Below are 27,572 nucleotides of genomic sequence, written 5' to 3' on the forward strand. Positions count from 1 at the left end.
AAGAAGTCATAAATGATGAATAATTTATTTGATTAATTGCCCCCTTTTAGTAAGACTACTAAGTAAAAAGCTGTTTTTGCAAAATATAGATTTTGTTTGGAGTCCTGCCAAAAGACGCAGAGTTTGCGCAGCGTCGAAAACTAGCAGTTCCCAAGAACCAACACACAGCTGGAATATAAAACATGCAATGCACTGAAAACACTTTGTGTTGTGAATGGAGCTTTCTTGGCACCAGATTGAATAGCATTACCTGACTAACCAGTCTTGGAATGCTTTGGGAATGTTGTTTACAAGTTTTATGTATAATACTCTTCTTTGTTGAGTGTGATGGGAGCTGTGGCATAATGCTGTCTAAGTAAATAAAATTTCCCTCAGGATAGTTATTGGCTGTTTAACAGACAGAAATCTAGGTCAAGCTAAGTTGCCACCCCCAAGTCAAAAAAAAAAAAAAAAGAAGGAAAAAAAGACTTTAATAAGTTCCTGTAGAAGCATTACTGTTAGATTGTAATCTGTGGATGGCCTTGGGCCTGCTGTGGACTTGAGCTTGCATAACCCAAGGCTTTGTCACAGTAATTTTAGAAATCAACAACAGCAATCTCAGTTAAACACCAGCCTTCTCTGGTGATTTCTGTTTAAGCTCTTATTTATCCAGGAAAAGCTGACATGGCAGCAATCAGTTGAACATTCTCATAGTTGCAGGCAAATGATAGGTGTCTAGTAAACCAGTGCTGCATTTCTTGGACTGAGTCAAATAATAAGAGCTGGACTAGAACCATGAGCTTCATGGACATTTTAGCTTGTGACCAGCGCAAAAATATGCTCTTGTAGCTTCCATGTTGGCGCTGCCCAAAGAGGTTTTGGTCTTCCCCAAAAAGAAAATGACCAGGACTATATATATTTTTTTGTTTATTAAATAATGAACAGTAACACAGACTCTGTGTCTTAACTAAATGCCACCTAATTGTGCTTGCATACATACTTTTGCCTGGCCAGCTCATCCAAGAGACTCTATTGCATTCCCAGTACAGGATAGGCAATACACACAATCACTCCAATGTATCCTGGGTCTGCTATGGGATGTCCAGTAGGAAATGCCCAAAACACCCCACCTAGGAGATGTTCAGGAGACATTGTTGTCAGATGCTCCAACATCGTCAGTTGGCTACTTTAGATGTTGTCTAATAGCAGTTCTACTCAGAGCCCCTTCTGAATGAGTGAACTGCTCACTATATTTCTAAAACCAAGCCAAGACACCTCTCAGAGGAATCTCATTTGTGCCCAGTTGTTTGTATTCACTCTTTAGCCAAAGATCATAGCTATATAGTTTACATACATTTGGACAGGAACAACTTTTTAATTTTCTAATTTTGATTCTGTACATTACCAAAATAAATTTTAAATAAAACCACTCGGATGCAGTTGAAGTGCAGACTTTTAGCTTTAGTTCAGTGAGCTGAACAAAAAGATTGCATAAAAATATGAGAAACAAAATCATTTTTGAACACAATCCCATCAGGGGGCTGTAATTAGAATAGTTGGACAAATAAAATAACTGAAAATAAAATGTTCATTTTTTTAAATACTTGGTTAAAAACTCTTTGCTGGCAATGACAGCCTGAAGTCTTGAACTAATGGACATCACCAGATGCTGGGTTTCCTCCTTTTTAATGCTCTGTCAGGTCTTTACTGCAGCGGTTTGTTTGTGGTCTTTCTTTCTGATGTTTATTCTTAAACCAGTGAAATCATGCTTGGTTGGGTTAAAATCGGGTGACCTATTTTGCCATTCAAAAATATTCCATTTCTTTGCTTTAATAAACTCCCAGGTTGCTTTGGCTGTTGTTTTGGGTCATTGCCCATCTGTATTATAAAACTCCGCCCAATCAGTGTGACTGCACGTAGCTGATTTGATAAGACAATATGTCTCTGAACATGTCAGAATATCATCATTAAACACTAGTGTCTTCAGTGCCACTGGCCATGCACGCCCAAGCCATCACATTACCTCTGCTGTGCTTTACAGATGTGGTATGCTTTGGATCACAAGCTGTTCCACCAGTGCGTTTCATCTTTCTCAGGATGTGCCAACTGTAGAAGTTGCCACTCTTCATATTGTAGAAATTTCTCGGATCTGTATTTTTCTGTGTTCAACTCCAAGCCTTTTATCTGCTTAACTGATAATTAATGACATAACGTAGGAATTGCCCACACCTGCCCATGAAATAGCCTGTGAGTCAATTGTCTGTTTGAATGTGGATACCCTCAATTGAAAGCTGAGAGTCTACACATTATGTCCATGTCCATTAAATAACTCTAATTGAAATATCTTTCAGTAAATGGGTAAAAAAAAAAAGAAAAGAAAACTTGTGTCAGTGGTTAAATCAGTTCAAGTACCCTGAGGTTTTGCTCTCTGCAATCACTAAATAGTGATTTTAATCTTTTATATGTAGATGACACAAATTTCCCAGTATTCTAAGAACTGTGAATTCGAAAATGCACTTTAACTCCAACATTAATTTATGTCAGAACCAGTCTCTTGCATTTCACTTTTTATGAAATTATGCAATAGGAAAATTTCTATATTGGAACAAATTACAACTTCTTAAAGCAAATGAACCAAAAATGTGTTAAAATAAACCAATAACACAATTAGAGACCCTATGTCAGTGTTACATTTGTTTCAAAGGAAACATTTGTTAATTCTGTTTTGACATTTTTGGTCTTTTTCTCTCTCTTTTTTCTTTTTAATAAAATGAAGCAATAGATTATTTTGCAGTAACTGTCCTGTCCGCTGACGTGGGGGTGTATGAATCATCTTTTGTTACCGCTATCTCAGTTGTCTTTTTTTTTCAGAGCTGATTTGAGAAGTATAGACACCATATAATAAAAACCCAGTCCTGTCATAGTTTTTGATGGTTCTTTGTATCTGTGTTCTGTGGTGCACTGAGCAACAGCTCTTCAGGAATCAGGTTGGGGGTGTATAGTACAGAAACAAGAGTTAACATCGCTGTATTCTCTGAGGTCATGGAAAATGCAGAAAGTTGTCTAAGAGCTTCGATGCACTGAAATATTAATGTGGTGAAACAAGATCATACAGGCATATTGTAGATGGGAGGCGAGCACTTAATTTCTTTAATCTACATCCACCAAAGTGCAGTAGGTTGCAGGAGCTGATATGAATCACAAAGGTTTAAAAAGAACAGGATGGAACACACAATGCAGGTTAGAATACAAACGACACATAAAATAAAACCATAACATTATTACTGGCATCTGGCACAGCAGAGAGAAAAGCAGCGCTGCATCAAAGCCTACTGTTGCATCACTTGGTGTGTTGCCATAACACTCAGCTCCTGTCACACAACGGAAGACAATTAGGAGGAGGGGCGTGGAGAAAAAAGTGATTTGCATTCATGTGTGGTACATGTGGTACTTGGGGGGGGTTGTGAGCCTGAATTAAAAATGTACTCTTTGATGTGATATTTGAACAGCCATACACTTGAACCATTTCTCTTTACAAGATTTTGTTGTTTGTGCTTATTGCTCATCTGGCCAGGATCATGGTTCATATTTACATCAGGCTAAAGGAAAACTGAAGGTTCACATTCCTAGGCTAGTCTGTTATGGATAAACATTTTAAGCAAAAATAAAAGCAAAGCAAAAAAAAAAGTAATATTCACCAGGAATTGTTTAACTCACTTAAACTTTAAATTTATAAATGTATTGTGTATACTGTCTTGCTAAATTAATTTAACACAAATTTCAAGTGTGTTTGGTTTTCTGTTTTGGATTGGCTTTCTCTGGTTCCACAGCACATGAACACATTGGCTTTTTATCCAGTCCACTCGATACAAGGGCACGCACCAGGTAGAATTTCTTGCACAAAGTAGTACTATGTTAATCAAAAATCCTGTTTCAGAGGAATCTAAGATGTTCCGTGTCTTGACATCTGATAAATCGTCACACTGCGCCAGAAATTGTAGCTGCTTACTCAAGCACACTTACCTATGTTTTTGTTTTTGTCTTGTTTTTAAATCGGATGCCATTGTCAGACTGAGCACAGTCTTGGGCTTTTACACAGATACTCAGCAAGAATACTGTACAGTATAATTGCACTCTCTGGACTGCCTTTCCCAGTATCAAACATGTATGTTGATGCAGGTATGTGTGTTAGAAATATATAGTCTGCTCTGTGGGACAAAGTGTTGGTGTTATTGCTCAAATGTTTTCTATAGAAAATTGAATTGACAAAGACAGAGGCCCTTATGGAGTACCACTTGATGAACTTATGGAGAGTGATGTAATCAGTGAAATGTTGAAGCTCTTGAATAGCTTGGAGCTATTCCTCAGCGCTGGAGCAAGATAAGAATAGCACTCACTTGTCTCCTTTCCATTGACTAGCAAGTGTGGCTGCTCTGTTCCAGCAGGGTTGCTTTAGATGTAAAGCGTGGTAAAGGGAAAAGAAGTACCCTTTGGGTTCACAGGAGCAGCCTGGCCTTGGATATATTTGGCTCTGTCAGTTTGCATACTGCTCTGCAGTGGTCTGCAATTAGGCTGTTTCCTGTTTCAACACAGGATATGGTAGGGCTGTGAAGCTTTGCTATAGATGCTCTTAGGGAGAATGCCAGGCTCTTTGAAGGAGATGCATCATATTCATGGATCTAAAATTACACAGAGCTCTGTTATTTCATAAGTTGGGGGAATCGCCTGCTTATGCTCAGTGAAATATAATCCAAGTGAAAGCTGTAGGTTGTTTTTCATCAAGTCCATCTACAATACATAGAACAAGTCACAGTCCAATTTGAAGGGTTTTTTGTTGTTGTTTTATCCCAGTACTGACCTCTTTTAAATTGATTTTATTTTAAAGTTAGGTTTAGACCATTAAAATTAGTCTAATGATCAGCAGTGTAGACATGTTCACATTGGTATCCAAATACAGCCCTTTCCTGCTATCATAAGAACCACTGGAAACTGTTCGTCAGCAACTTCCTCCTACTTATGCTCCACCCTCCCTGTTTCAACTTGCCGTTTTCTGGACTGGACGGAAGTAAGATGCTTGAATGGAGCCTACCGTGAGAGACCTGCACCTAGTGTTACTTCTACTTCATTATAACAACGCTGTGTTGTGTAAGACTTTGTGCAGTAGAAAATTTAAAAAGTAATCTTTTAAAATGCAATGTGGCAGTTAGGGCTGGGCCATATCATACCTTTCACGGTAATACCGGTATAATGTTCGGCAACGATAAGAAAATGAAATATCGTGATAGGATATGGGTAAAACGCACATGCACAGTGCCTTTGTTTTCATATGCACATGGCGGAAAAAGCATGGCGGCGACGGAGAATGAGAAGGGCGAAAGCGGATCGTTGAATGAAACGGATGAATCAGAATTGGTTTGTAAAAATGCTGCAACTTCAGTGGTGTGGAACTGGTTTGGCCAGCACTATTTTTGGTAGAGCATGCTAGCGGGCCGTCATAATTACCGTGTTTTTTGGAAAATACGGCACACTTAAAATCAATCCTTTGATTTTTCTGAAAATCGACAGTGCCCTTTATAATCCCGTGTGCCTTATGTATGAATTCTGGTTGTGTTTACTGACCTTGAAACGATTTTATGTGGTACACGGCACTCGAAAATCTGTCAAATCTTTTAGTACGACTTTGCTAAACTACGAACCCGCACAGCTTGATGGATTGTCGGAGCGTTACGGCTATCGTAGGCAGGAGCCTCGCGGAGTGATACATACTGTGCTTCAACATAATATTACCGTGTTGTGCGTGTATAACCTCTTTTTAAGTTCTGTGGATATTATACATGGTTATGTTGAGGATATGTCGGCCAATTTCAACTGGAAATGCCTTTTGGTTCAACTGTCAGCAAGGAATTTGCACTGTTAAATTTTTATTTAACTTTAATGGACCTAAAAAACACCTGCTCGTTTAAGTGAAAATACTTTGATGTTTTTTGTTTGTTTTTTTTGCACTAATAAAGTTGTGGAGTTGTAAAGTATTTTGTCTAGTGTCAATTATATCGTCAGTTATATCGTTATCGCAAATTTTCAAATGTATATCGTGATAAATATTTTTGGTCATATCGCCCTGCTCTAGTGGCAGTTAAGCACTTTAATAAAATGCTTTCTTTTTTTTTAGACAGTAAGTAAACTTATGATTGCTACTGTGCAATGATTGCATTTAGTTATTGTCTTAAAGTGGCACTGGGTTCTGGGTTTGAATTAACCGAAGCCTTTGTGTGTTGACTTTGCATGTCCTCTCCATGTTTACAAGAGTTCTCCCCAGATACTCTGACTTCCTCCAACAGTCCAAAGGCATCCATGGGTTAGGTAAATTGGCATTTCTAAGTTGGTCAGACGTGAGCATGAGTGGTTGTCTGTTCATATTAACCCTGCGATGGATTGATGACCTGTCCAGTGTGTCCTGTTCTCTATAAGAGAATGGATAGATTGGCGTTTTACGTTATTTTAATCTTTTTTTTTTTTTTTTTTTTAAATTTAAATCACATTTGCCCTAATCTCTACTAACACTTTGTAGCAGACACAATCCACTAATCTGTCAGCCATGCTAGCTGTAGAGTGATCAGATCAGTGCTAGAGTTGTTGGAACTGTTTCATTTGGGCTGATTAACCAGCCAGTGAGATATGCTTGTGACTTGCTTTTGTGGCTGTTTGTGCTCTTATTGTTATGACATACACTGTGATCATTCAGCAGTTTTTATATAATACATTTGTTGTCTTTCTAATGCCTTTACCTTTATGTCTTACAGCTCTCATGGTACTAGCTGAACAGTGACCGCTACCTGCCTGAGGACACCTGCTGCCAAATTCCCTTCATCATGTCTGGGATCCATGTAAGTGAAGAACATATTGCTTTTTTCCACCTTTGCTTGCACACTTTTTGTGTCCACTTGTAATAGAATTAAAAATCCTCTTCCTCTCTATATTTCAAAGAATCTGTTTGAAATAAAAACACAAGATTCTCTCATTAGCATGTTTTAGTTGTTCTGGATGGTTACAAAGTCTATAAAAGCTTTAGATCTAACTCTTTTCCCAGTTATGAATCTAATACATTTGTTTTGGGTATCTGCTGGTATCACCCCAATACCAGTTTTACATTAATACACTGTACACTCCTGAGGAAGAGACCTTTTTATATTTTATGTATCGGGCAATATCAGGTTTCAGTTAAAAACTGCTTTCCTAACTTTTAAAAATAAAATTGATCAGATACATTTATCCAATTTAATGAATTGGTATTTTTCTTTAGTAAATTTTAGGTGAATAAAAATGAGAAACAATGGTTGACCCCATTTATTTGCTCTACTCTCTGTTCAGTGCAGCGAGTCTTCACTGCGTACTACTGTCATTTATGATTGCCATAGTTTCTTTTTACCCTGCTCTCACTGAGTGCACCTGCGCTCACTCACACGTGCATCACATGTGGAGTGGAGCTGACAAGATAGATGAAGTGAAATAATATTAATCACGCTGACAAGAGCACATTATGTAACTGAGTGCAGTAAAGGCTTCCCAACAAGTCTTAAAGTGAACATAACGATGACACATCATAATCGTCTGAGCTTTTCTGTCGCATCAAGCAGCTGGCCCACAGGTTGCAGTTCAGTCAAAAACTAATGTTAACCACACAAAGAAAAGCTGCTAGCATAACATTGTGAAATACCACCAATACAGACATCTGATCTTCCAACAGCACTATTCTTACTTTAGATATAAATACATGTGCAACTCTTCCAAATAAGTTCCCGTGGTTTTGTTTACAAATCATTAAATTAATAATGCCTTTCTGTAAAGATAGAAAAGTTTCCTCACGTCTTCAGTTGCTGCATTACGTTTGCCCTCTGGAGGTTAATATGTCCAAGCAACAGTTGTCTGGTTTTGTTATTGTTTAATGTGGATGACAAGCATCTCTCTCTCTAGATTAAGACAACACTGTGGCATACTCCTCCTTGATCTGCCAGAGGTTTCTTGATGCTGTGATCACAGCACTTTTTAAAACTTCAAGACTTTAACTTTTGTTTGATCCTCCTTCTATATTCTGTCTAATCGTAAACTGAAGCTTCCTATTAGCACAAAGCTGGAAGTTCAAATTGCACGTATCTGAGTTATACTGACAACTACTTTTTAACTTCTCTTTTTCTTGTCAATATTTAAATAGTAGAATTTTTATTTAGGAAGATTAAGAATTGCATTTTGCTTAACGCTTTAAATATGTAACCATCTTGTGAAATATAATTGCATCAGATGAATGAAATCTAGCTGATTATGCTTTTTTGCACTTATTAGCTTTTTTTAATATTTTCTCAATCAGTCCAAGTTGTAGCTAATAATAGTTTCATTATTCTAGATATTTAAGCATCAAAATTCAAAGCTTTGCAGAAGTATAAATGTATTTTAAGTCCTCTGTAAAGATTGACAATGTAAGGATGGGGGGGTGGGGACTGTAGAGGTGGAGTAAGCAAATACAATAAACTGACTTGTATATCCCCCAAGAGGTGAATTCGAGGTGGATGATCTACATCCTCTTCTCGAGCGCTTCCCTCTTAGGAAACAACACAAGGAAAACATGCTGCTGTTAAAAATATATGAACGCAACTTGGTGTTAAATTTAGCCGTAGTTTTCTTCCCCAGCTGTTTTGTGTGTTGCATGAGGCTATGTCTTAAATTACTTAAGAGCCGCAAGGAAATTTCCCCCAATGACACATTAGGTCTAGCAGAGCCTCAGTTTAATAAAGTTCTTTTCTTGATGTGACCACATGGAAATGAAGGCTATGGGAGATGCAATGGTTTTTGGGGGTTTTTCTGTGTCACGGCAGCCATCAAACTCGTAACGCTCTATTGACTGCGATAGACACATTCACAGCCTCCACTGCAAATAAAGCAGCTTGTTCAAGGGCTCTACTCGCTCACTCACACCTGCTGCTTTGTTCTCTGGCTTTGTCATTTCACGTTATTGAGGCATGATAGTGATCACACCGCTTTGCTGATCTAACAGTGCGAGCTGAATGCTCTGTTTTCCTTTCTTTTCTGTCATTTATATGTGATTCTTGCAGCTGTGGCTTTTAGACAAGTCAAGATTGATAGTGAGTGCAACTATATGGCAGAGCTTTAGCTGAGGTTCAAAGTCACTGCAGTGGAGTGAACAGGCAATAATTCTCACTGAAAGCACATTGTTTTGGGTACACACATACACAGGTATTTATTTTTTTCTCTCAGGGTTATTTTATCTCTAAGCAGGTACAGGTTTGGCAGGGCTATGCTGGGAATAAGCTGAGGTCAGCAGATTTAATAAACCTACTGTTTGTTATCTAGGAAGGAGATCTGCCTCATCCGGTTTTTGTTTTACAAGCATAAACAAAATTAACCCATGGAGTGGTAACTGAACTCTAAATGTCTGAAAATGGAAAAATATCAAGTTTGAAATGAGATTCTTGAATTTAAATGTCCTCCATGCTTGTTTCAGTAGCTTGAAACTGTCAACAACTCCCATCTCAACACTAGTTAAATTTATGCGATTTAAATGGTGAAATTTCCTTTAAATTACACATTTAAATGCTTTTTAATGGTAAAAGTGTTTGCCAATTGACATCAGCTTGATAATCTAAAAGAGAAAAGTATTTAGAGAAGATCTGTTTTCATTTTTCATATATGATTTTTATATATGAAAGGCGGCAGTGAGGCCCAGTGTAATGTAAACATGGACTGATCATCCAAAGCTACTTTTGATTCCAAGAATTCAAATTTGGAGCTCGAAATGAGTGTCATAGGTCCCTTTTATTTCCTTTTAACTGTAGACTGTAGATCATCCAGAAAAAATGCTTATTTGGATATCAAAGCAGAAACACATTTTGGCTTTAGACACTTGGGTGTTATATAGGGTTTTATGCCTGTGATTCATGGGGAGGGTACTACCATTACACAAATAAAGTTGCTGCTTTATACAGTTACTGCTTCTATCTGATATGTTATTACAGTCTTAACATTTTTGTCAAGATTCAAATAACTACCTTGGGGTGCATTATCTCTGCCTTTCAAGTGTGCAATATCGAGCACAGCTCAGCCCAGACAAATTATTGCTTACTATCTATGCCACACCTTTTGTTCATGCACAACATTTAACGTTTAATTTTTATTTTAGATTAATAAACTCTTTTAATGACTGAACAGTGGCTCAGTGTTTAGCACAGTAATCTCCCAAGTTTCCATGAAAGCTCCAGTTTCTCTAAACATGGGGAAGAAAATTACTTGCTAGGTTAATGTTCATACTTCCTGTACTGCACCAGGAAACTACTGCAAAAAGTGTTACTTACGATTTTATTTGTTGAGGCCTTATTGGATTTGAACAGATTTAACACGGTCCTGAAAGATTTGAAAAGGGAAAACAAACAACATAAGAAGAAGAGTAAACTCTCTAAAGAAACATTCAGAATAAGGACTGTAATGCTGGCAGGCTTTGGTTTTAATAAGTGGATCCTAGTCTCATAACACTCTGATTAGGACTTGTTCTCGCCCTCCCCTGTTGCCTCTCCACCTCTAAACTCTTTTATTGTGTTCTGTAATTTGCTTCATTTAGCTCCTTATGAGTTACACCTCTAGATAATGTTGGTTCCTCTGTGTTTTCTATAATCTAGGTACCATGGTCGACTGGCACAGAGTGTGTAGCCAAGTATAACTTTCAGACTGCCAATGAACAGGACTTACCCTTCTGTAAAGGAGACGTACTGACCATCATCGGAGTCACCAGGGTAAGAAAACAAGTGCCTTGAATATGGTTGTTCTAACTAAACCCACAGAGCTGCCATCCTAGCAATTATTATTCAGTGAATGAGTTACTGTTTAAGCTGTTTCTGTTTCTTCATGGGTTTTCACAGTTAATAGGGTTGTTTTTTTTGGATTGTTCACCAATGATTGGACTTGTAAAATGTTCTCTGTATGTTAAAAACAATATACAGATACAAAATATGCACAGATGTATGCAGAGATGTAAAAGGACATGGATTTTTCTTCATTCTTGAAATGTCAGCAACAGTACCTATAACAGGATTTTGTGCAGTATTTCATGAGACAATCCTAGTTTTTTGTACTTCAAGTCAGAAGACAAGACAACCAAAAGTTTTGTCCCTAACAAAGTAGTTAGTTCATTCATTTGTATGACAAATGACAAGACAAATAAAGAGCTACATTAAAAAAAAAAAAAAAGTATATCAGCTTTTAAAAAGCTGCAATGAACTTAATCCTATCAAACAGCTTTATTGCTTCAGTTGGTGGGTTTCCTTTTAGCTAGAAGCACTCGCTGGTTTCTGTTGATGCAACAGCTTGTGCCCACAAATATCTGATGGGGCTGAAGTGGATTTTGGCTTTTATTCTCCACTGTGTCTTTCTGTGTTGTGTTATCTCTAAGGTACAGAAGTGTTCCTTACCTACAAAATGACTTGGTATAAAAATGGTACCCCGCCTTAGTTATGGTATTTCAGCTGTGTTGTGGTGTGTTCGACTGTTTCAGGATCCAAACTGGTACAGAGCAAGGAACCAGGTGGGCAGAGAGGGCACCATCCCAGCTAACTATGTCCAGAAAAGGGAAGGCGTCAAGTCAGGAGGGAAACTCAGTCTTATGCCGTGAGTACTAGAATGGATAATCCCAGTTAAACTGTCATGTCTGTGTGTTTGTGGTGTTTTGCATTTATTTTTAAGACCATACAAACATTTTTTTTAATGCAACGTAAGAGGATAAAATGCATTTTATTTATTTTTTTTTTTTTGTAGGATTGCAGAACTGTTTCATTCTGAAATAACATTTTAGGAAACTACCAAAGTTCTCCAGGATTGCGACAGAATACAGTTATAATCAAAATACTAATGGTCTGTGTCTCGTATCTCAGACATCTTTATGTATGAACAAGTTGTTATAGCACAATTCACTTTTGTCTCCTGCTGTGAGAGGGAGAAATTAGTCTTTACTTCAAAAGATGAAAATTCCCTGTCTTCTGTTGTCTGTGTCAGACACCCATAGAGGCTACAGCCAGCTGTGCACTAGATTTGAGTGACATTTCGGGCTCTTTGAAAATGCAGCTATTCAAAACGAGGAAAACATAACGAGAGGCATATGCAAATGAAAGGAGACAGGAAAGTCGAGCTGCTACAACCGAGCTATAAGATGTTGAAAGCTGTGAGAGCTGCCAGACCATTTGTGTTTACTCTTGAGATGGTAATAAACAAGTCTTAAAACTTTGCAAAGCAGAAGAAAGTTCTTAATTTCAGTAGGCAGTACATGAATTGCAAGAAGAGAATGGTAAGTTGGACCTCAAAGTTGTGGTTTTTTGTAATGGGCATAGTTAAGTTAATTAAGCCAAAGATGAAGTACAGATTGTATTTCAGTTTCTCAGTGTTTCCAGTATTGGAAGTATCTAATTTTCTTTGACAGTAAGGAGTTATATACATAAGCTGCTCATTTATTTCCTTGTACCTTTCAAACCTCGTGCAGCAACAATGAACTCTTCTCGTGCTCCTAGAAGGAAATCATTAACACAATAAAGGTGTCAGCTGCGGATAGAAAGTGAAATGCAGTCTTGTCAGCATTGCATGTGTAGCTCAAACTATTCTTAGTGATATGTTCTTAAAATGTTGGCAGGAAACATTTATATAGACTTTTTGACCCTCTTTGTCTCCCTTCATCAACTGCTGCTGAAAGCGTTGACCTCTCTATTTGCCACCTCATACCGTCTGTTCACACCATTTTAAATTCGATTACTGTGTCATGCAGCTCAGGCATGTTTTGTGTGTGATATTAGGAGGCCCGGTGGTGCAGTAACTTAAAATGAGCCTTGTGCAGCTACAAGGGATTTGTGTGCACACAACAACACTGATTATTAAAGGCTACCGTGGGGAACAGCTGTAATTAATCTGTAGCTCAGAATGAATTTAATGAAACTTGTTTTCAGCCATAACCAAATGTCCTTCTCAGAGTTGCTTTTCTAAAAGAAAGGAGGAAAGAAGAAGAAGGTGCTATGAAACTAACTCACTGCTCTTTGACTCCCAAATATTCAGCATGCTTTCACATCCTGACCTTCTGCTCCAATTGCTGCCTTTGAGATCACTGCATAGTTCAGTGTTTTTAAACTCAAGTCATCAGAAGTCGTTTCTCTGTATCCTGCAGGGACTTTTGGATTTTTTTATGAATCATCAGCAAATGTCTCGGAGAGGACCTCTCCCTCTCTTCTGGGTTACGTAAGGGTTCATCTGTGGTTTTCTGCTTTAACGTTCACCCGTATCGGTTGATACTCGGCTGTAGATACAGCGCTTGCCTCCTTTACTTGACTCTGCTCCATCTACTGCCCTCATGTGGCAGATATCTGACCCATGTAACCAAACCACCCTAAAGAAAGCTGGCGTATTCATCTGCGCTGTCCTACTCATTCCTTCCAAGTTGTGCTGAACATGTTGTTCACTTTTATTTCAATATGATGTCATTTCTGAAAACTGCGGTTAATTTCTGGAGACAAAGCAGCAAGTGTGTGTCTACCACTGGGCTTTGTGTTACTGGGGCCATCCACTCTTGGCGCCTGCTCTCGGATTATTGGGAGTTAAAGAGCTTCTCTCCATCGGAGAAGCTCCCTATTCTGATCTAATCAACTCGAGCCATGTTAAGCAGCTTTACCACAAGGGCCTCTGCTGTCTGAGGAGACCAAGTGGAGTGATTGAAGAGGAGGAGGGCGTGACAGAGGCAGCCACAGGAAAGTGGGCTAAATCATTCATAGTTGTTAATTACCACCCATTGACCACCCAGTGCCGATAAGGAGACTTTGTCCTTTGCAATTCTTGGTGGCTAATGTGACCTTTCATACAAATAGTGGCAGAAATCAGCAGGGTACATGGGATACCCCCTGTGTTTATGCTTCATACCACAGATCAATAGCCATGAATGGAAGGAAATTCAGAATACTGAAATAGGGTGTTAGCTTTTGTTGTAGGAAACTGAAATGTATCTAACAAAGATTAAAAAACATTTACCATTTAAGCTCGACGGAGGATGCATTATCATTGAAAAGCAACAGCAGTGTGGAAAAAATTCTGTTTTTGTAACAGATGATTGTAAAGATGGTGGTTGAGTAGATCAAAGTGTGTGATCTTGCTGTCTAATCCGTCCTTCAGTAGCATATAGATGCCTCCTATCAAGCCATATGGCGAGGTTGATGCTCGTTGTGTAACAGTTAGCTTCTAAATCAGGAAGCAAGCGTTTCTTTGTTGCCACAACCAACAGAATTGTGATCGGCTTTTTAGCTTAACAGGAGGTGGAGTTGGTTTTTGATCTCCCTCCTTTTCGCTACAGCGGGTGGTGAAAGTTCAATCCGTCTCTTGGTCTCTCTGACCGCAGTCGGGAATGGGTGACTTGGTTTTATCCTGCTCCCCGCCTTGTCTGAGCAGCTTTTGCATTTTCCTGTTATTGCAGTGCCTGTATGTCAGTTTCCGACTCTGCCCCAGGCTTTGTGTATGTGTGTGCGCGCATGCATGCGTGTGCGCGTTTTAGCACCATGTTTCCTGTTGTTTGGGTTCAGGTACTTTTTCACTGACTCCCCAAGATCAGACAGCCTCGCCCCTGCACCATTCAAGCTGAACAGGGTGGAAGTGCTGCTGTCGGCTTCCCATTACTGCCCCCCTCTTGTTTTTCACTTCTCATTTCAGAGGAAGGCTGTGGGCCACGATACATGGAATTTGGTACCCCTGTATGGTTGAAATTTAGTTGTTTTCTTTTCTCTCTCTCTTTTTGGAGATATGTTCTTAAAAAACGGCACAAGTTGAGTTTCTGTACATAGATCAAACAACGTCATTGTTACATAAACACTCTGTGTGCGGCCATAAAACACTTCCAGTCAATCCTGTGTGTCCTTTTTGTCTGACATACTCTCTCTCCCTCTTCCCTCTTTGTCTCCTCACGTCCTTCATTCCCACCCCTCTCTCCACTCTCTCCAGCTGGTTTCATGGGAAGATAACTCGGGAGCAGGCCGAGCGGCTCCTCTACCCTCCAGAGACGGGTTTATTCCTGGTGAGGGAAAGCACCAACTATCCTGGAGATTACACCCTGTGTGTCAGCTGTGATGGCAAGGTGGAGCACTACCGCATCATCTACCACAACGGCAAACTCACCATCGACGAGGAAGAGTATTTTGAGAACCTCATGCAGCTGGTGGAGGTGAGGAAGGATGGAGAACATATAGCTGTTATTTGTAGTCTAATTTTGTTGACAGAACACCTTTAATAGTACTACTGGCATTCAGTTTGGCAGTAAAAAAACGATGAATGCCTTCTCATAATCATCATCATCATCATTTCCAGCTGGTTTTTGTTTTTAAGAGCCGAAAGACTTGAGGCATTTAACTGAACGTCAAAGAGAGCGATTTGTAAGAAAATGAAACTTTAAATGTCACCTTGTTTTAACGTTCCAGTGCATACTTCCTCTATCCTGAAGGTCACAGAGAGTTAGGCTAAATTTTATTTAGGTAGCTCAAATTAAGTAGTATCGATCCTTAAAATAACTGTTACAGTAAAAAAGTTGGTGATTTTACAAAGTTTATTCCATCTTAGGGTTTCTTCAGAAAGGGTGGCTCCATAGTTTAGCAACTAACACATGTGCCTGACACATGAAAGATCCCAGTTTGAGACCAGGAGAGGAACTAAATCTCCTCCTGTGGGAGGGTTGCGTTAGGAAGGTCATCTGGTGGAAAAAATCTGCCAAATCAAACATGTGCTACATCTGCTGTGGTAACCCCTTGTGAATAAGGGAGCAGCCGAAACAAGCAGAGTTTCTTCAGTAAAACTGAAGAGCAGCAGGAAAACAAACCTACTTGTTTTGGGGTTTTTTTGTTTTCCCCTTAAAAGGTTGTTATATAATTCCTATGAGAATTTATATTTCTGTTTGTTTCAGGCCAACTGTTTATCCCCTCAGATATGCTTCGTCTGTCTATCAAAGGTGTTTTAGATCTTAACACAGTTAACACTGTACGAGAGACCTGTTTCTAGTCTATTACAGAGCTAAAAGCCTCTTATATCACGTATTTTCTACAGTTAAATATTGTATCTCATTGTCCATTAGGTCACACAATGATCCCATCACATTCCCCTAGCATTTGTGACAGTCAGTCAGTTGCATTAAAAGCTGATTATCTTACATTACACCTGCAGTCTTTGGTTATTGATTATTTTTTATTTGTTTGGTAAAAAGGAAAATGTAAACCTGTTTGAATCAACAAAAAAGTTGTTTTGTTTTTTTTATTAGGAATAAACAATTGGAATCCATCTTCTAAACTTCATGGCACGACAGCTAATAGAAATAAGTTATGGTAGTTATACGGTGATAAATGATGCAGCAGTTTGATTACATAACTCTGTAAAGGACACACATGCTGAATATCTCTGTGGACTTCTCCCAAAACTCTGACTCAAGTACGTATCCTTCAAAAAGCTGTCTGATCCTCTCACTCCCTGACTGCTCTCTGTAAGCTGGTTCAGAGGAAGGACGGAGTGTGGAAAGGGGAAGATGGGGAGACATGATGATAGAAACGGAGAGGGAGCGAGATAAAGGCCTTTCATCCTCTTAGATAAAGAGAAGAGCTGGATTGGCGGCTATCACACTTTTAATTGGGCCTCATCTTTTTTGCCTTGTGGGGCGTTTGGAAGTGGACAGGCAGGAATGTGCCAGCTGGCAACGAGACCATCTACATCCCCAGCGCATTCTTGTTATCAGCCACCCACAATCTCTCTCTCTCTCACACACACTCTCCAACACACACTCACCCTCCGGGCTCGGTTCAGCCTCTACTTCCTTTCTCCACCTCCCTCCCTCCTCCTTTCTTTCTCTCTTTGTGTTCCCTGGTGGATACCTGGCATATTGCTTTCTGTCCTCCTCCTCCTCCTCTCATCTCAGTATCTTCCTTTCGCCCTCCACTGTCTCCGTCTCCCTGCTTTACCCTGCTATGTTTCTCTCTTTCGGTATCTCTTTACATCTTTATTCTGTAGCCTGTCTGCATTCCCTTGTCTCTTCTTTCTCTATAATTGCGCATGATAGAATTCCTTACATTCTTGTGTGTTTTTCCGGCTCGCTCGGTGTTCCTCTGCTCTGTTGTTATTCTTCATATAGACCTACACATCAAATGCTGGCAGACCTCTGTCTTCAGTCAGTGCATCCTCTGATGCATGTGGTTTTTAAAAATAACAAAACAAAACAAAAACAAAAGCAAAGCTCGCTCCATATGGTATTTTTAGGGGTGTAATTGCACAGTCAAAGTATTGTCTGTTAGGGTGCTCACTGGCTGTTTCAACTCTGTGATCACACCTTTCTCTGCTAATTACACATGGGAAGATTGTGATTTAGCCACTTGTGCTCTAAAAACACATTTTCATGCATTCTAAGATTGCATTTCAGTGATTATGTGTTACATAAGCAATGCTAATTAAGGTCCTTTCAGGGCTGTCTTTTTCAAGATCATATAGGCAACGCTTCAGAAATGATAAATAATGACCGGATGAATGCTATACATAATCTAAATGCATCATTTGTGTATAGCTGTGGCTATTTTACATGTGCAGTTAATTTGTCTTCAGCCTTCCTTCACCATGCTGCCCCCTGGTGGTTATAATCATATCTTACAGTCTATAGTCATCACATCAGTCCACAGTTGTGTAACAGTGGTCACAAAGGGGTTTCATGATTTATGTAACTTCTGCTATCACTTAAGGAGGCACTGATTTCTTTTCACATGATTTTTTTTTTTTTTTGCCTTTGCAATTCAACGCAGATGGTCTTTATTTCTTTACTTGCCGTGACAAACAGGGTCCTTGCCTTTGTAATACTATCCTAAATTGATAAGCAGATATGGACTGGGATTAGATTATTTTGTTGTCTTTATAAGGATGAACTGTAAAGTGTAATATGGTCCCACAAATGTGTCTGCATACACGTTTCCATTTGGACAGACAGCAGAGAGGCGTTTTCACACATGTCAGGTCTGCTGCCATGCAGTCTTCCAAAACCTATCTGCACATCGCTGGAAGCAGATGATGTATGCGTCTGCTGAAAGGCGATTGGTTGACAAGTGGGCCAGAATAGGGAAGGGAGTGACAGAAGAGTTCATCTTGAATGAGAGGATTGTGAAAAAAAATCTTAAAAGATCAGAAATATAGTATAAAAAGTACAGACAAGCAGCTGCAGTGGACACTTGTCACTGTCATTGTCACTTCAGCTGTTTATATGTTATAACCTCACTCTTCTCCGTGGCTGGCAGACAGACCAACAACAGTACATGCCAGAGTGGCCCAAAGACCGGTTGTACCACATACTTTGCACGCTGCCTCCATCTGACAGCAGAGCTCTCTGTAGGTAGACGAGTCATCCCTGTATTGTCAGCTTGGTGCAAATGCACCAGCCCTCTCACCCTCCTCCTTGTTCCCACACTAAATGCTCCCCAGGAACCTCACCTTTACACTAATACTGACAGTGTCCAGCAGAGGTTTAAACATTTCCCAAGTGTGATCTTTTCATCACAGTGTGTCTGACTTTAAAGTGTAGATTTTTATTTCTTTGTGTTTTTTGTTTGTTTGTTTTTTAACTGACTTCTGTTGATAGTTACTTTTCTGTAGTGTAGTGATTATTTAAGCATTTTATATAGTAGCCAAAGCTGCAGGGGATGTAATTTTATAAGTGACTTGCCCTCCGTGTTGTTGTCCCTTGATCTGTCCACATCTGAAGTAGCTTAAAGAGACTACACCTTATTCTTTTTCTTATTTTGTTTTACAATGGTGGATGCTCATATCATATTAAACATGTTCAAGGTTTCCAGTAACAAACAAGTCTACTAATGGGTCTGCATGATGTCAGTAAGGGCTGATATCCATAATTTGGTCATCTCAGACACGCAACTCAGGCTGTGAGCATAGGAGACCCACCCACAAACTTTACCAAAGGACAGCCAATCAAAAGAAATCTGTCTTAAAGGAAAGGAAGCTAAAATGTTTTACACAGTGGAAGAGTCTCTGCGTAACATGAGTAGGAATCAGTTCAAATGGAAATGCAGTGAAAGACACATAAAAGACCTTTAGTAAGTTTAGACATAGTGGATCATCTGTCTCTTCAACTACACGAATTTAAAGAAAAAAAAATAGAGCTTTTAAAGTAATAAAACTTTATTCTGGTGGATTTTTTTGGTTTGTTTTAGAGCTGGAAAAAAGACAAATCTGAAAATGTACTCATGTCTTTTGTAACTGGAGCTGATTAGAAACACACACTGCTTTAATAGAGTACTTCTGAATGGAGCTGGAGTTAAATTTTACAGAGCAGAAGAAGCAGCCCTTAAACTTCAGGCGAACACCTTACTGTGTTTTCTCGCTTTGTACTCTGCTGTAAATCCTCCCAACTTTGCTGCTCCTGTTTTATTCCATCTTTCATATGGAAATGAGGCCGGGATTCTGTCGTCCCTCAAGACGAGCCTCCTCGTCTTTAACAAAGATGCATGTTGATAAAAGGTAAACCTGTCATGCTGTACCTGTTTGGTGGATGGAGCCTCCTCTCATAAAATCTGACAACACAGCTTGAATCTTCTTTTCATCGCTACCGTCACATTTTTCTGCAGAGGGTGGCCCCGAACATCAGCCTCGCTTTTGTTTTGCATATCAAAAGCTTGTATATAGACTCAACAGTATGAAGTAATCCAAGAACATCCGTATCGGATCATTCAGCTAGGTACAGTGGCACAGTACAGTATATACTGCTGACCTAAATTCAGGGAAAACCTTTTGAGAGAGGATTTTCTTTGTAACTTTTAACACTTGAAGCATACATACTTTTTTTTTTTTTTCTTTATGCATGGAGATTGTATTTAATTCTCAAACTTTCTCTCTCCAGCACTACACCAAAGACGCTGATGGCCTTTGTACCAGGCTGATTAAACCGAAGTTGATGGAGGGAACAGTGGCAGCGCAAGACGAATTCTCTAGGAGTAAGAGCACACAGAGCTCATTACACAGCCCTACAGGGACACTGGCACCAATACACACAGGGACACTTTGTTATGCTTGTCTTTATATGCCACATTAACCTCACAGTATCAGATGCATGAACACACACACACAGTGTACAGAGAAATCCTGCGTCTCCTACGAGCTTTAATAGCATTAATCAGCAGAGGGTGGTTAATCTTTGTGTGGCTGGGAACGACTGCTGGGCTTCACCGGCTCTCAAGGTCAATCTCCAGCTCTGTCTGTCTTTATTTACCCTCACATACCCATCTGACCCGGCTAATTCTTACACTAGAGAAATGCAAAGATTAATTCTCCTGCTTAAAGGATATACATCATCGTCAAAGTTATTTTAACAAGAAAATAGCTGCTGTAACTGCAAAGTCATGAACGTGCTGTAAGAGGATTTTTTTCATAACGCCTTTTTGGAATAATATTATTACCTACATTATGATTGCAGAGTGTCATTAACGTCCTCTTTTGGCAGGTGGCTGGGCCTTGAACAGAAAAGAGTTGAAACTCCTCCAGACCATTGGCAAAGGGGAGTTTGGGGGTAAGAAGCTAATTTAAACAGGATATTTTCATATTTCATTTTCATTTCTTACATCAGGCCAAGGTCACCTTGGAGAATGTACTAAAACTTTGTCCCCTCTGTGTCCTTGTCAGATGTGATGGTAGGAGACTACAGAGGGACCAAGGTGGCGGTCAAGTGCATCAAAAATGACGCTACAGCACAGGCTTTCATCGCTGAGGCTTCTGTCATGACGTAAGATCCGCAGCTATTGCTTTTTGTACTTCACACCACCACAGATGTTTCTGTCTGCAGACATGTTTCTTCATCAAATATTAGATCATCCTCTGTCATTTTTGCGGGTAGAAGTTGACCATGATTTTTAAAAAATATTGTACTGCATGCTTACCGCATATTTTTTTTCCCCCTCTGTTTCTGTGTTTCGACAGGCAACTGAGGCACAACAACCTGGTGCAGTTGCTAGGGGTAATCGTGGAGGAGAGGGGCAGTCTCTACATCGTCACAGAATACATGGCTAAGGTCAGCCCAAGTGCTCTTTTATGACAAGTTCTAAAACTGGAAATGGTACATGCTCGCATTAACCCTCTGCGATTTAAACGCTAGTTCAGTACATTAGGAGAATAAAACACAGTCAAAACCGCACTAATGAAACAGCATTTGCTTCTAAGCCAAGAAATGATGACGATTGTGACCTCATGTAACACAGCAAATGGATTTTTAAAACGCTTGTTATTGTACAGATGAAACAAATGTTTCCCCTTATTAAAAAAAAAACTTTGACATGTTTTCTTTTTTTCGCACGGGGTCGTCGATTTGGTTTTTACTCAGGCTATTCATGCTAAAAAATGTACCTACACAGTTTTCTGTGAGACTTTCTTGAATGTAAGCATTGTGTTAATAATCCAAACTGCACCACAGGGCAGCCTAGTGGACTACCTGCGCTCTCGAGGGCGGACTGTTCTCGGTGGAGACTGCTTACTCAAGTTCTCACTGTGAGTCTCTTTCAAGCAATTATTTAAAAAATTATTTAAAAGAACATTTTTAAACTGCTCTTTTCGGGATCTGAAACTAAATCACTGCCACTTTAACCCTCTGCATACTTACTGAACTTCAGGAGAAAAGTGTCATAGCAGTATCATGAACGTTGTTTGCTGCAACTCATACATCCTTATTTATTTTAATTTAATAATTATCTAGCTAATATTGTTATCTAAAGCAAGTTAAGTCCATTGTGATCAGCACAAAGAATGAGTGTAAGCTTTCAGATGAGCATTATTATATGTTTGTCTCAAAGTAATCAGCTCAAGTTTCATTTTTCTGTGCCAGCCTTGTAAGTTTTGAAATAACTTGCAGTAGTGAAAAAACATTTTGGAGCATTTACATCTGAAAGTAAATTGAAAATCATAATGGCTTAGTTTTCCCTCTAGCCAAGCTAATTTTCCTGACAAGGGCAGGTGATAAAAGTAAAATCCTCAACCACCTATTGCCCTATATTAGTTAGCCAGTTCTCACTCATCCTCTCTCCTGGCAGTGACGTGTGTGAAGCTATGGAGTACCTGGAGGCCAATAACTTCGTCCACAGAGACCTGGCGGCTCGCAATGTGCTGGTTTCTGACGATAACATCGCCAAGGTCAGCGACTTCGGCCTCACCAAGGAGGCATCCTCCATACAGGACACTGCCAAGCTGCCCGTCAAATGGACATCCCCAGAAGCACTAAGAGAGAAGGTGATGGGATGAGACCGGGTTGATGTTGCTGACTCGACTCTTAATTGATCTGAATAAGGGCGGTTTATTTAAAATGGGTTAAAAAGGGGAGGCTGCGGGATATCAGTTTATTTGAATGAGAGTGCCAGTCCAAGACAGTCTTTTAAATAGTGGTATAATCTTGATCCCGGGTCTAGCAAGTTCATTAATAGTGTGTTTGTCTGCCCTAAAAGTATTTAAAGAGGCCAGTTTAACAAAGAGTGGTGTTTAGTGGCTCATAAACAGTTTTCCTGCTGGAGAGTAAAAGCAAGCCCAAAGGTTTTCTCAACATCTTAATCGAATCATCTGTCAAGCTGCCCAGAATTTCTGCCCAGATAAAGTAACTCTGGGCACCCAGAGCCTGCCAGCAAAGAGTGTATGACTGTTGAACAAGCTGCAAATATGGGGGGGAGAAATAATTATTCAGCTCTATTTCCAACAAAGTTAGGACAATGTGTAAACAAATTCACTGAAATGTTAATGAATTAAGGCCTGAGTTTAACTGAAAATGTTGAGAATGAGAAATGTTTCTGAATTTGATGCCAACATCTTAATGTTGGTTTAAAAAAAACACAGACGGTGTGTGTGTATATGTGAGGGTCAAGGCAGCAGACCAAAATATAATGGCTGTGGCAGCAGTGCAGTGGAAATGGACAGTTATAGAGTGGAAATCTTTATATTTAAAATGAAAATGAGGGACTGTCTATAAAAATGGCAGCAATTCCTTAAGTTTAAGCAGTCCTTTTGTTAATGCCCTTGAATTAAAGTTGAAAGTGTGCACTTCAGTCACATCTTGATTGTTTGGTTTAAAATCCACCGTGGGGGTGTATGCACTGTACGACCTGGTTTTGTTGGTCTGGAGGGAGGCGCAAGCCTGATCTGCTTTCTGAATGCCTTTATGTATAATGTATGAATTCCGGCTTCTCTCTTAATCCAACAGAGGTTTTCCACTAAGTCAGACGTTTGGAGTTATGGGATCCTACTGTGGGAGATCTACTCCTTTGGGCGTGTGCCTTATCCTAGAATTGTAAGTACCTTTATGGGATTTTCTGTGGCTCGCTGACGTCTGACATACACCAGCAGATGGCAGGCTTTATTGCCTGAACCATTTATTTATTTTTGTGCAAGATCAGTGTAATTGCTGGTTCTCTGTGTTGGCCTCATTCATGCCATGAAACAACTGAAGCAGGTGATGTGTCACCGGTTGATACGTTCGCATTTTTAGTTATTTTTAGTTATTCTTGTTATGTAGTTACCTTTGCCTGGAATATTGCATCACCTTTGAGTCCATTGCATCAGTTTGACTGATCAAAATGTTGAGCTAATGTCAGCATTTCTTTGTCTGTGTCTCTCAGCCGTTGAAAGAAGTGGTGCCTCGGGTAGAGAAAGGGTACAAGATGGACGCCCCAGACGGCTGCCCCGCCGTGGTGTACGACCTGATGAAGCAGTGCTGGACCTTGGATCCCGTGATGCGGCCCTCCTTCCGCATGCTGAGGGAGAAGCTCCAGCATATCAGAGCCAAGGAGCTCTACCTGTGAAGAGGAGGTGCTTGTGGGGGGTACCGGGGGAAGAGGACGGGGGCGAGATGCAGCCCAGCACAGCTGTAAAGTGGGAGGAGGAGCAGGAGAAGGAGAAGAGGGACCACAGCACTTTCCTCCTACCTGCCAAGCCTCTTGACCTGTGGGACTGCTACGCCGTGCCCCCTCCCCCGACCTCCGCCGTCCACCAGCCGTCCTCTGCTTTCACACTAGGACTGTTTTCCTGTTTGTGTTGTATAGCTTTTGCCAGACAATTTCCTCTTCTCGCGATGGGCCGCTTCTCTTTCCTCCTCCTACACCTGCCACTGCTCACTCACTCTCCCTTCTCTTTGTCACTTGGTCCAAATTGCTCTTCTTCTTCTATGTGAAAGTTCCCTTTTGTTTCTTTGTATTTCCTCCCCTCCTCCTCCTCTCCTGAACATGGCATTAACTGGAGGGGAGGCTGGCCTTTTCCTCCACGTTTGTCAGGTGCTCTTTTCTTCTCCAGTCCACCCCACTCGATCATTCCCAGATTCTCATATCACCATGTGGCTTTGCATGCCTTTCAGCCCAACTCTGTCATTCCTTCCTTGCATCCCTCCTTGCTTTCCCTCGGCCTTGTTGTCAGGTGTGGGGCCTTCGCTCTGTGCCAAAGTGCCTCCAGTCTACAGAGCTCCAGACTTCCCTCCAACACTTCTTTTGATTGGACTGTTATGGTTTCAATTTTTATTTTTTAAACAAAATCTTTTTTATTGCTTTCTTTGTTCCAGAGGTTATGAAACTGTTTGGTTTTTTTTAAGTGGCATCTCCTTCACCTCTACCATCTTTACATCAGACTTCTTTTTTTTTTGGTTTTTGGTTTGTTAATCCAAGCGTCCATGAAGAGCACGAGAATAGGAACTGAGGAGACTTGGGGGGGCCAGTGTCATGTTCATCCTTCCTTAAAGACCGCCCAGAGGAGCGGTAGGTGGGTGGTTGGGTGGCAGGGCAATAACAGGAGAAGAAGGGGGAGAGGCAGTTCACAAACATGGTTGATTCATCATACGTGGGCTTGTTTTTATATCAAAATATATTTAAAGGATTAAAAAAAAAGAACAAGGAAAAACTGACTTGGACAGAGTTAAAAAAGGACGCTTTTCAGAAGCCAGGAGCAACTTGCCGTTAGGGATGTTCAGTGTCTCTGTGAATGCTAGGGTCGGGGTGGTGCATGCTGTGTGTGAGAGGCCTTGGGTTCAACTGTCAGTGCTTTCAATGTTCATTGTTTTATTATGCTATCATAATTATGAATAAATCATTCCATCTGAACAGTGTGGAAACACCTGCATAATTATATCTAAGTGTGTGTGTGTGTGTGTGTGTGTGTGAGAGAGAGAGAGAGAGAGAGCATATTTTAGAAGGAGGAGTGCCGTCTTACTGTACAAGCACCTCCCCACCTCTATGAATGTGTGGTTTTTGCATTTGACAAGCAAAATAAAGCAAATGCTAAAATGCCCAAAAAAAAACCTGCAATTCCTCTGTTGGCCACTAGAGGCTGGCTCCAAAGTAAATTCCACCAGACAAAATTAACATGTTTACATCCCGGTACAATAAAGCCACATGGGCACTGCGCTATTAATGGCTCTAAAAAAAGAAGGGGGGGGTTCCACATCATGATCACAGTCCTTAGTGGAAATATTACTAAATCCTGTTTTCGTTTTCTCGACTTTCGTGGTTTATTCTCCAGGGAGTATGAGCTGTGTGAATCTATATTTAAATTACTTTTGGTTGCTGTTTTGCCATTTTCCTTTTGTCTCTGCCGATAATGAGGAAATCCCTTGATCCCAATTAAAGAGACATTTAAATCCACACTCGGCTTTCTGCATTGTAATGCCCTTCAGTGAGTTGCAAAGTAAATGTGAAGGGTTAAAGATGTCTAACAGGATGAAAAATGCTTATTTTCCCTTGTAAAAGGAATAATATCAAAACACAACAATAGAAAAGAGTTCTTTGATATAACCGTTCAACTCTTTACCTTTTTTGTGATGCAGATCAGAAAGCAAAACGACTGATCTAGAGGAGTGTTTTACACCTGCAGCTATAAATAATCCTCATGTGATCATTCTTTGATAGTACTGCTACAAACAGATGGGGTTTGTCATCAAGGTGTGAAGGAGTGTCAGCTGAGTTGTTCCCAGTGCTGCCTTCACTGTGCCTCCTCTGCTCTTTGGAGAGGGCCCAGTTGTCCCCAGTACAGTGACCTATAGGCTGAAACGGGACCAAGAGTTCAGTGGACTGGCCATCTGTGTGGTGCTTTCACTTTTAGCTCATTTGAATCTCATCCATCCGCCTGCTTCTCAATCTTCCGCTGCAGCAGCAGACAGTTGTTTGGGTCGCATTTTCATGTGAATCCTATGAATTTTAATGGCAGTGACAGGGCGGTAACAATAGGCTGGTTACGTAAGCACGACAGTTTGTGCTCGTGGCCAAGACTGTACTGCTGTCAGGACTCATCGCGCCAGCTCCAATTTACCATCCTGCCATGGCTGCACAAGACGGGCCTTTTGCAGAAGCCAACCCTGCAAAAAAAAAAAATCCTAAAGTAGCTCTGCTATTGGTGAAAATTACAGCTCATTAGGGAATTGGGGGAGGATTTCTAGATGTCATCTGACTGCCAGAAGTCACCACCAGGAGGCATCCTACAGTCTGAGATCCCAAGGGAGCTGAAAAGGAGCAGCGCAGAGCTTTCAGCTCAGATTTAATTGCAGTGCTGAAGGAGGCACTCAAGATATCAAACGAGAGATTTTCTCAATCCATGTCAAAGGTCAGAAGCAGCTGCATCCTTTAATGACGTTTGGATTCTTAATGAGACACCATTTGCTGTCGCAGCTCATCTGCTTCCACCTCATTATACCCTATTTGTTTTTTGTTTTTCTTTAATATTACAGTAAACTATTGTGCGATTATTAAAGTATATTTTAAAATGTAAAGCCCAGCTTGAAGTGTCACAGTGACAGGAGCTTGTGGTTATAGCAGTGACGGTTAATGCACGGCTCTCACATCTGGAAGCCTCAGTCTTTGGTTCACACTTAAGTAATCCTGACAACCGCACAGCTCCTCGTTCTTAGCAGGCACAAGCACGGGGGTTGATGTGTTAATCAGCTTTCGATAAGTTATGGATCTGTGCTACTGGCAGCAGCCAGGCACAACTCTACTGACAGTGTAATCTGATTACACCAACACAGTTTTTGGGAGGGAAGGATGAGGAAGATGCTCAGGGCTCTGCACATGTTTTTGTGCAGTTGGCATGTGCATTGTGTGGTCCCTCCCCCACACGTCAAGCTGGACCTGACAGACTTACATGCGTGACAGAATGAGGGTGAGGTGGGGGGTGTAACTTCACATACAGGCAGCACATAAACATTAAGCTTGTATCATGTGCTGTTTATGGGTTTCACGATGGAAGGGTTCTTCAAGCCCCCGGTTCGGTTGCATAGCTTGGATTACTCTGCAGTTTTTTAATGAGTACTTTCGCAGGGCCTGTATGCAGATGGGCCACCTCCGCTGTAGTTAACCTTTAATACCCTGAAGCAGCTGGAGGTTGCAAAATTTGCACTTCAGTAGGCTACACCATGACAGAAGTGAGTCATCGGACTTTTCCCCTGCCAAACACATGACATTACTTTAATTTAAAAAAAAAACAAGCTAAACTTGGTCTGAACCAGACGTTAATGATGCAGGTGTGTTTTGTTAACTTTGGAGTGAGCC

At 40.4% G+C, this 27,572-nt stretch overlaps 1 protein-coding gene across 2 annotated transcripts in view; it reads left to right on the forward strand.

The window, feature by feature from the left end:
* LOC120721065 (tyrosine-protein kinase CSK) overlaps positions 1-27,494 on the forward strand; it is a 48,234-nt gene extending 20,740 nt beyond the window's left edge. The window contains exons 1-13 of one of the 2 annotated variants that reach the window (XM_040011090.1): positions 6,118-6,339; positions 6,780-6,863; positions 10,662-10,775; positions 11,534-11,646; positions 14,998-15,217; positions 19,922-20,015; positions 20,522-20,587; positions 20,701-20,800; positions 20,995-21,085; positions 21,485-21,558; positions 22,098-22,293; positions 23,252-23,338; positions 23,667-27,494. In XM_040011090.1, coding sequence (XP_039867024.1) covers positions 6,849-6,863; positions 10,662-10,775; positions 11,534-11,646; positions 14,998-15,217; positions 19,922-20,015; positions 20,522-20,587; positions 20,701-20,800; positions 20,995-21,085; positions 21,485-21,558; positions 22,098-22,293; positions 23,252-23,338; positions 23,667-23,849 — 1,353 coding nt within the window. In that variant the 5' untranslated portion in view covers positions 6,118-6,339; positions 6,780-6,848 and the 3' untranslated portion in view covers positions 23,850-27,494. Of the gene's footprint in view, positions 1-6,117; positions 6,340-6,779; positions 6,864-10,661; positions 10,776-11,533; positions 11,647-14,997; positions 15,218-19,921; positions 20,016-20,521; positions 20,588-20,700; positions 20,801-20,994; positions 21,086-21,484; positions 21,559-22,097; positions 22,294-23,251; positions 23,339-23,666 lie in introns of those variants that run through there. The other variant, XM_040011089.1, reaches the window with a different exon arrangement.
* The last annotated feature ends 78 nt before the right edge of the window (positions 27,495-27,572 follow it).

Source organism: Simochromis diagramma, unplaced genomic scaffold, assembly GCF_900408965.1.
Source record: "Simochromis diagramma unplaced genomic scaffold, fSimDia1.1 OVJJ01000603.1, whole genome shotgun sequence".
Classification (NCBI taxonomy): Eukaryota; Metazoa; Chordata; class Actinopteri; order Cichliformes; family Cichlidae; genus Simochromis; species Simochromis diagramma.